The sequence below is a fragment of the Danio rerio genome, chromosome 22, assembly GCF_052040795.2.
Source record: "Danio rerio strain M-AB ecotype USA chromosome 22, GRCz13ab, whole genome shotgun sequence".
Classification (NCBI taxonomy): Eukaryota; Metazoa; Chordata; class Actinopteri; order Cypriniformes; family Danionidae; genus Danio; species Danio rerio.
The window spans coordinates 7,552,343-7,562,602 of record NC_141042.1 but is presented as its reverse complement, the minus strand read 5'-3'; the positions used below and the strand labels follow the sequence as shown (position 1 = coordinate 7,562,602).

The 10,260-nt window shown below is 33.3% G+C and overlaps 1 protein-coding gene and 1 long non-coding RNA gene across 4 annotated transcripts in view; one reads left to right on the top strand and one right to left on the bottom strand.

Moving 5' to 3' along the window:
• Positions 1-2,885: 2,885 nt before the first annotated feature.
• On the bottom strand, positions 2,886-4,810 carry LOC137495449 (uncharacterized). The gene is made up of 3 exons (XR_015521617.1): positions 4,767-4,810; positions 3,588-3,676; positions 2,886-2,992 (listed from the first exon to the last, which is right to left on the bottom strand). It is a non-coding gene; the product is annotated as an uncharacterized LOC137495449 (long non-coding RNA).
• A 222-nt stretch (positions 4,811-5,032) lies between these two features.
• Positions 5,033-10,260, top strand: part of smarcd1 (SWI/SNF related BAF chromatin remodeling complex subunit D1) — a 16,300-nt gene continuing 11,072 nt past the window's right edge. For all 3 annotated transcript variants that reach the window (XR_015521070.1, XR_015521071.1, NM_198358.1), the window contains 1 exon segment: positions 5,033-5,236. Coding sequence is in view for 1 of the 3 variants with exons in the window: in NM_198358.1 (NP_938172.1) it covers positions 5,060-5,236 (177 nt within the window). In the remaining 2 variants the exon portion in view is untranslated.

The following is a 10,260-nucleotide window of genomic DNA, read 5'->3' as shown; positions in this document are numbered from 1 at the left end:
CAGATTATATACATACAATTTGAATATATAGATTAACTTCACACTTTAAAGAATATAAAATCCATTTTAGTAGCACAATTGCGTGGGTTTCCTCCGGGCTCGCCGGTTTCCCCCACAAGTCCAATAACATGGTGTAGGTGAATTGAATAAGCTAAATTGTCCGTGGTGTATGAGTGTGTGAAGAGTGTGTATGGATGTTTCCCAGTGATGGGTTGCAGCTGGAAAGACATTCGCTACGTAAAACATATGCTGGACAAGTTGTCGGTTCATTCCGCTGTGGCGACCCCGGATTAATAAATAGACTAAGCCGAAAAGAAAATTAATGAATGAATGATACCTTTTTTTTCAGGAATACCTCACACCTCATGCACATATATTTGCACAGTGAATTAAGCGAAAGATTTTAGAGTGCGCTAATGGGAAAGAGCTTAATGATATCGCTGGAGTGTTTGTGACCAGGCAGTGAAGTGTGACTTATGGACTTGACAGGTAGCTGCTTGGCCCTTTAAATCAAAGCAGCAAGTGCTTATTTGAACCACTTTAAGTGCGCATAAATCTGTGCGTTAGGATGTAAGCCCAGATGTCAAGATGGAGGATGTAGAGGGAGATGACTGACTTCTGCCTTGATCTGATCTGATTCTGAAGTTCATATTTAAATAATTCAGGCTGTGATGTTTGATTCATGTCACTGGCATAGATTATGACCTTTGACCTTTTCTCATAAATTTCTCCTTTTAATTTTGCTTTTATTTATAAAGACTAACATTCAAAAAAAGCTGAAACAAGGGACAATTATTAACTTGCCTAATTTATTGTTAAAATCAGCATACTGTACTGTAGCCTAATGAAGGTTTTTAGATCAAAACAGTTGGTTTTAAAAAAATAAACAGAAGCTGTTGACTGTTTATTAGTGTTTGGCTCCCTCTTTTGGATATAGTGTGAATTTGGACTTTAGACAACCATTTGGACAAATAAAAAATAAAGTAATTTGTTTTATTTCACAGTATTTTGTCAGCGTTGTGCTTGTTCCAGAAAATAAGGTTGCATTACAGCCTTCATGTTTTTAAGAATTAAAATCAGTATAAAATGCTGATTGGTTGAAAATAGCAAGAGTGAATTATAGAAAATGACTAAAAATAATGTAATAGTTTTGTAATTTAATCATTTATAATTACAACTAAATCCAAATATGCAAAATGTTTATTATTGATAAGTATAACCATTCTTAATAACATCTCGATCTTAAGTTTATTTTTCTTTTTTTTAAATGTTGATATAACTTTGACAATAAAACAACATTTAAATACAAACAACATTTTATTTGTTATATTATAAAATACATAGGCCTATAACAAAAGCAAAAATATATAAATAAATCCAAAAGTCTTTATACAGAATCTCATTTTTTTTAAATAAATAAACAAATAAAAGATTTGTACACTTATTATTCTTTTCTTCTCTTCAGTGTGGTAAAATACTGAGAGCAAATTTTTACTTTTCAAAGATTTCATCCCCGAAAACTAATTATTCTTCATAATTATAAAGATTTACATTTAGGCTATTTATGTATGAAAACATTACTAATAGCAATACTTTATACTGAATACAGGATTTGGGGGGAAATATTATGATAAATCATTAGATATTAAAACGAAAATTATAAAGTATTAGGACAACCTCTTTTAGAAACTGTAAAACAGTATAAAGAATAAAGGAGAACAATTGTTATACACAGTGGATCTGATAAACAGCAAAGATAAGCAAAAAAAACAACTAATTAATTATTTTTAAATAAATAATATATTTTTTGAAAACAAGCCCATTTCTTATTATCAATTGAGTTAAGGCTCCGGTTTTCCCCACAAGTCCAAAGACATGTGCTATAGCTGAATTGAATAAGCTAAATTGTCTATAATGAGTGTTTATGGATGTTTTCCAGTGATAGGTTGCAGTTGGAAGGGCATCCACTGCTTAAAACATATGCAAGTTGGCGGTTCATTCCAACGTGGCGACCACAGATTAATAAAGGGACTATAAGCCGAAAAGAAAACCAATGAATGAGTTGAGCTAAGTGATTAAATGTTCTATTTAGCATAAGTCAATTAGAGTAACTATATTTTTAAGAGACCTTCATTCATTTATTCATTCATTCATTTTCCTTCGTTTAGGCTAATCGCTTTATTCATCAGGGGTCGCTACAGCAGAATGAACCACCTAAGAAACCGGTTTGTGTAAGTAACAATTCTCAGCAAGTATAAGAAAATTCACAAGTAGCTTTTAACTCAAATTACAACTCATATTAACCTTGAAAACGTAATATGAACTTTGAAATTATACCAAAACTGTGATGATATATTGCATGCCTAACTCATTTTTCTTTTTACAGGTATCGTCAGCAATAGTATGATCCTGCACAACTGGAGTAGCTGCACTCTCAGGACCGCATGTTTAGGACCGCATTTTTAGGACCCTAGTTTTTTGCGAAAGCGCCACCTACCGGATTGGATGACATAGTGAAACTGCATTTCTAGGACCCGTTTTGTAACTGCGCCACCTACCGAATTGGATTATATAGCGGAAACTTTCAGGCACTTTTATTACAGAGGTTAAAGTGTAAAACGCCTGCTTTAAGTAACAATTTTAAAATGAAACAAATGAATTTACACCTAAAATATAAATTAATAAATAGAGTTGAGTGCCTTAAAAGTCTTAAATTCCTTGAAAAATACTGTATTTTGATGAACCCCATTACATTGAACTAATTAGCTCAGTATTAAGGAAAATAAATTGAAATCAAATGGGATCAGCATTTGCAGTTACTAATTTAAAACCAGGTTGTAAAGGTTTTAGAGAGACAAGACGCAAGGAAGATTCAAGAATGTACATTTATATAAATATCCACACTTTTATTTTTATTAATGCAATTCAACCACAAAAATGACTCCACTGTTTATTCAGTTGCTGCATTCAGACTGGCTGTAGACTTTAGCTCCTGTGAATGAGAGTGAAGAAGAAAGTTCAAGTATATATATATATACACACATATACATACATATATACATACATAAATACATACATATAAATACACACACACACACACACACACACACACACACACACACACATACATACATATATATATACATACACACTGGGGTAAATAAGTATTCAACAAGTTCCCATTTTTCTCAGAAAACATATTTCTAAAGGTGCTATTGACCTGAAAACCAAAGAAAAAATATATATGAATAGAAAACAAATCTAATTACTTTACAAATTGTTATCAACATCTGGTGAAAATTTCAAGTCAACAGCACCTTTATAAATATGTTTTCTGAGAAAAATGGAAATGTGTTGAATATTCAATTCAATTTCAATTAATTTTATCTTTATTTCTAAAGCACTTTTACAATGTAGATTGTGTCAAAGCAGCTTAACATTTATTAAATTCAGTTCAGTTCAGTGTGGTTTAGTATTCACTGCTGAAAGTCCAAACACTAAAAAAAGCAAATCCACTGTTGAGTTAACATATATACCAGTAACAAAAAGGCTCTTTGAGCATTGTGCAAAATTAACCATATTCTGACCTGTAATGATAATCTTTACCAGAAAGAAAGACCTGCTCAGCATCATCCAAAGACCAGCTCCTCAAGACACCCAGAGGATGTACGATGGCCTTTGAAAAAAAAATCATTAAATATGAACTAAAATACCACCACAGAACAGCAAATCATTTTACATGGATTCATAAATGAGTAGCACCCAGCATGCAGTTTATATACTTATTTGGCCAGACATTCCTCTGGAAAATGAACACCACAGATAATCTGCACTTCATCATAGATATGCTATAAACTCAAGAACACAGCTAGCATTTGTAACTGTATTTATAAACTGCTTATCAATGTCTATTAAATGTAGAGTTAATGCTAAACAAATAAAATATTAATAAATTAACTAGTTATTAAATGCTTAATAATTATTTATTTATAGTATGCAGATGTTATAAAGTGTTACTCAACAGTTTGAGATAACCTCAATGAAAATATTCCTGTAGTTTGTTTTCTTTTCCTCCTACAATGAGCCTAAGCAATCCAATCATATTGGCCATCACTTCTTTTTCGCCAGGTAAAACATACCTGATATAAATTAAAGATATGAGACTCTATATGGTTAAGACCTGCAGAATAAGCCTAACTTTCAGAATCTCATTCATCACTGTAAAACGATGACAAAACATCAGGCTAATAACACATACAGTATTGTGGGGCAAACAGGCAGTCAGCACAATTTTTAATGTGCTAATGTAATACAACGAATAACACGAATTCAGTAAAATATAGATAAATCTAAAACTCTTACATCAAACGTGCTTTTACCATCTTAGTTTAATGCATGTCACTAAGCACATTAGCCGTTAAGTCAACAAGCCATTAAATCAACAATGTTTCATTAAACCATGGTCACGAGTTACGAACGACGTATAATCAAACTAGAAAACGAACTCTAGAAAATTATTAACAGTTATAGCAGCTCTCACTCTGGCTGTGTAAAATTATCCATATTTATTATTATAATATTTTATTCTTCTTCTGGAAAAAAAATCGTCACGTAACATTTTTGTCCCAGACCCTTAAAAGTGGGGTAAATCATGCAGGCTAATCTGGCATTTCTGCATAAACTCACAGTATAAAACAGCAGCATTACAAAATAAACACATACTTTAACAGTTTAAAATAAAACTTAATAGAAAAATCGGTACTTACACTTTCCTTGTCATCCGTGTCGTCCATTAGCGCATCCATGATCCAATCCGACAGGTAACGCTGTCACAAAAAACTAGGGTCCTAAAGATGCGGTCCTAAAAATGCGGTCCTGAGAGTGCAGCCACTCCAGTTGTGCAGGATTACCCTTCTCATCGTCAGCGCAAGCGCGACGTCTCTTCACACCTCGCGAGACTCTACCTCAGCTCTGAACGCCTGTGCTCTTCAATTCTCGCGATACTAGTTTCAAGTCTCACCGGTGGTTCTCTGTCTGTTTGCGGCTCGCGGAGAAGAAGATGGCGGCGCGGAGTGGTTTTCAGCCTTCGACACCCGGTGGCGGCGGAGCCCCGATGGGACCCGGGCCGCCGGTAGCCGGAGCAGGACCCGGTATGGGTCCCGGTACACCCTCAGGAAGGATGGGACCAGGCGGCCCGCAGAACCACATGTACCGATCACCGATGCCCGGTTACCCGGTAAGGCGCGAGGAGAACAAAGAAGCAGCCGCGCATAAACCGAGGGCTTTAGTTTTAAAGTCTGAACGCAGAATTTGCTCGTTTATTTAAAGCGTCAACATTGAATCCGTTTAAAATGGTTTCTATAGTGTTAAATTGAGAATATACTCTATTATTATGCTCGACTGTGGTTGCGTTGCTTACCGTTTGGTTCAATGCTAAGCGTCAAACTTTATTTCAGTAAACCAGAAATTAGATTATTTGTTTGTGTTTCACTTGAGAATGACTTGAGGAATATTAACCTGCAGTTGGTTTTGATGGTGTAAACAGAGTTTCTGCGGAAGCTCTGTGTGTAACCGCGCGGCCTACAGGAGCATCATGATGATGGCTTTGGTTGCTTTGATGACCAGTGTTTATATGCTAATTTGATGTATTCTGTGCATTACATGAGAGCAAGTCTTTGCCTAAATTACATCTGCTTTGCATATAGTTTGCTACTTAATGATTTAAGAATATGGTTTAAATGTAAAAAGTATAAACATTTAATTTCCCTAGTTTACATAGAGGTAAAGTTGGTTTTATATTCGCACAGTGGTTCATTTAGAAGTATCTGTATTGTTTACCATGTGACTCTGAATATTCGATCGGAATTAGCATAACGTTACATGTGTGACTTGAAAACAACATTAACACTTAATTGACTGTGAACAATGATTGATAGTCATTGGCTGCTAATATGTTTTTGCAATTTAGAATTTGCAAATAATACTTTTATGAAATGATATTATTAAAGGGGAAGTCTGAATGTGCGAATAAAACCAACTTTACCTCTGTCCTGTTTATTAACGTTAGACTAACAAACGTATGTTTTCGTATTGAGGTATAGTTAGCAGGGTTCATACAGTCCTGGAAAAGTCATGAAATTTCAAAAAGGCCTTCTCCGGGCCTGGAAAAGTTTTGGAAAAACACATAAACCCAGAATGTTTTGGAAAAATCATGAAAATTTGCTCAACAATTACGTGTACTTGAGTATATTTGAGATTAACTTGACTGGTACTTGACACTATATTTCATGGGAAGACTTAAAAAAAATGAAATGGGTAAAAAAAAAAAAAACTATAATAAATAACTTCAAAAATCAAAAGCAGTTTATTGGGGTAAAGTTGGTTATGTTTAAACCTTTAGACTTTGTCCTCTATAATATTATTTTACAAAAAATGTTCTTTGTAAATTCTAAATAGTGAAATCATGTTTGCAGCCAAAGACTATCAAAGTACAAAATTGTTCACGTTCAAATAAATATTGCTAATGTTGTTTTCAAGCAGACACATATGGCATTTCAGACTTAATATTCAAAGTGCTATGGTAACCAATATAGGGAGCATGTCACAAGTTGTTGCTGAATTAATGTGTGAATATAAAACCAACTTTACCCCAAAAAGCAGTTATAGCTTCACCTCGCTTTTACCGTAATTCAAGATGCATTTTGAGTTTCGTGTCAAGAAATATTTAACTCCAAAGGTAAAATATTGTGGGTGCTAAAGGCTAATTTGTACTAATTTAAAGTCTTGTGAAAACACATGCCAACATTATTGAATTTTCATGCAGACAGTAAGATAATTTCTAAAAACTATTTTACAGATATGAATATAAACTACATGAATTGTCACATTTTTTTGATATGCTGCAAATTGGAAGGTGCATTTTTTTTACTTATTTACCACATGTATATAGACCAGGGGTAGGGAATCTATAGCTCGGGAGCCACATGTGGCTCTGTAAACAAAAATATGTGGCTATCCAGCTATCTCTTTTCAGTAATATTTCAAAAATTTTAATTACTAGAAATCAGTTTTCTATTGAAAATACAATTACAATTTTCCTTATATTGTATTTTCTACATCAAAATGAATAAGAACTGTTAGCAATAAAAGGACGTTTCAACCAATGTGCATAGCATACGTGGTGCTGTGGTTTTACTTGAATCGCGACAACAATAAAAGGCAAGTTATATTTGTTACATTTCTATGGTAACTTACATTTCATTGGTAACCTCATGCACGTAAATTCAAACATTCGGGTGGCGATGGCAAAAAAAAGAAAAATTTACATTGGCCTTTCTTCGTATATTGTGATTTGCCATATTTGTTTTTATTTTTGAGTTATGCATGGACATAAATAAAGGTTTTGTGTATAAATATATAAAGGTTTTGTCATACACACAACCCATATGGCTTTTTAAAAAATGCATTTGATTAAAAAAAAATCTGAAATCGCTCTTTGCTGAAAAAAGGTTCCTGACACCTGATATAGACATTGCATTAAACACGAAACAACATCATGAATATTTACCTTAGTTTTGAAAAAGTCATGAAATTTTAGTCGTAAAATTGTGAATGAACCCCGAGTTGGTTTTATACTTCCACATTCGTTCATTTTAACAGTCCTCATATTGTTTACCACGCTATGCATATTCTGTCTGAAATTGCATACAAGTATGACTACAAAACAACATTAGCACTTCTTAATCAACTGAACATTTGTACTTTAAAAGAGATGGGCTGCTAATAGGATTTCACTATTCAGTATTTGCAAAGAATACTTTTCTGAAATTATTGAGAAAGTCAGAATATGAATATAAAACTAACTTTACCTCAATTGTTTTATTAGCTAATAAATAAGATTGGGAAAATAATCATATTCTGTAGGCATGGGATAACCGTTTTCAAGGTTTACTGCGGTTTGGAAAAGTCAAGGTTTTAAAACCGCTAAAATGTTTTTTTAACACCATTCCTAAAGTATTTGTAAAAAAATGTATTTTGTTTTTTATGACGACAGTATCTCCAGCAGAAAAAAAATCCATAGAATTTTTAAATTGTAAAGAAATCTGTGTTTTTGAAACTAATAAAGACAGCAGAAGTCAATTATTCATTTGGATTATTCATTCAGCCTGACATGTTTATGCTCAAAATATTATAAATCTTTCAAAAAATAAAATATAATGTTTTCAAATGGGGACTTTTTTTTTGTTTTTTTTAACCCAGGCATTTAAGAAGAACATATTTTAGAGCAGTAATCACAATACCGTGATACAGTGATATTTTTATCCAAGGTTATCATACTGTCAGAATCTTATACCAGCCCATGCCTATACTGTTGCTTGACATGAGATGTTTCTAAGTTTCAGTGACCGTCTGCACCAACATTCAGATGATCAGCAGCACTTGTTTTCTTAGTGATGAACACAACTGTTTGTGTGCTGATTTGTGACTAAATATCTGAGTTGTTCCAGGATTTAAAAATGAATGAGCAATCCCAGCATTATGGATGTGACATTTGCTGTAAAAACTAAAAACATAAATTCACAGAGAAATTATACGTTAACGTTATATTGAAATGTCTGTTTATATTTTCCAAAACAACTAACCACAGAGTTAAGAGATCAGAAAAATATTATTCTGTAAACATGTTTTGTACTTTAAATAAGGAAAATAAACATGCATTATGGATGTGACCAAAAAAGTCTGCGAGTTTACAGTATACAACATGCTTTTTAGAAATTCTGTGAATTAAACTGCAATACCCAAAATAAATAATGCTCATCAAATGGATGAGTTGCTCACTATAGAACAAAAATGATTGAGTTTATTTAATTTGACATTTTTGCATTTATGAGGGAAGAGCTTGGTTATGGATGTGACAAATATGAAATTGCCACTTGTATGACTTTGGTAATTTAAATGTAATAGTTGGAAAACATTGACTCTTGAAAACACAAGACATTTTTGAGCATTTTTAAATGACTTTAAAATACTTCCTTACACAAAAAAAAAACATAAAAAGTGGTTTTCCTGTATTGGTGAAAACTTATTTTTTCAATGGCAAGGTTGACGTTTGTATAGAATTGCTCAAATGTCAAACTCCACATTGCACAAAATATGTGGAGAATCTGTGGCCTCATCTTGCCTTCAAGGATGAATTAGGTCGCAGTTTGTGCTTGTGTACATCCTTCAGTGAAGCCTTGATTTCATTACTCTTCCATTTAGCAGGAAAACATTGGTATTTCATGTTCGTCCACAAGATATTTGTTTTGCATTCTCCTGTTGTTTGGACTGAGATTCAAGGGTATTTGCTGGTTCATTTAAAGTAATAGAGTTGAGGAATGATATAAGCATCTTTCTTTATAATTGATTTCGATTATTGTCTTAAAATGGATTGCTTGTGCTCTTTTTAAATGCCATTTTACAACATGACTAGATTTGAACATTCAGATCTTGATTTTTGCAATTAGAGGGGAACCAGAACAACACAACGTTTACCACAATTACATCATTAAAAAAAAACAAAGTATTACATTTTGTTTTGTCCGCCATTCAGGCAGTTGTTATTGAAGAATTATTTCCGACAGGCCTATCAGCAGCTTAATGCAAAGTGAAAGGCTTTTGTATAGCCCACAAGTCTAAATTCTGTGTAGAAAACTGTCTGGTTATACTTTATCCTGCTTATTACATGGCTGTTTCTCATAATGCATAAACAATTAAACACAAACCATTGTTCTGAGCTGACAGAAACAAAAATGGCCAAATAAAGCACACTCTAACCCAATGTTTCTCGACCACTTTCCTTGAAGACCACCAGCTCTGCACATTTTTCAAGTCTTCTTAGCTAAATTTACCTGATTCAGATCATCAGCTCATTAGCAGAGACTGATGACCTGTATTAGGTGTGATAAACAAATCAGACATCCAAAACATGCAGTGTTGGTGGGCCTCCAGGAATGTGGTTGAGAAACCTATATATTCAGTCACAAGATGGCACCAAACTATCCAAAACAATGATGAGAGCATATAAATATCGACGTCAACATATTCACTGATGGTCAAGATGAAGTAATACACTAGATGAGGCTGTGTTATTTGTTTAAACAGATGTTATCTCTGAATAACACACTTTGGAATGTCTTGAATGACCCAATCAAGTATTGCAAACAGCCATGTAATAAATTGTGATAAAATATATTTAAACTTGCTTAAATGTATGTGTAT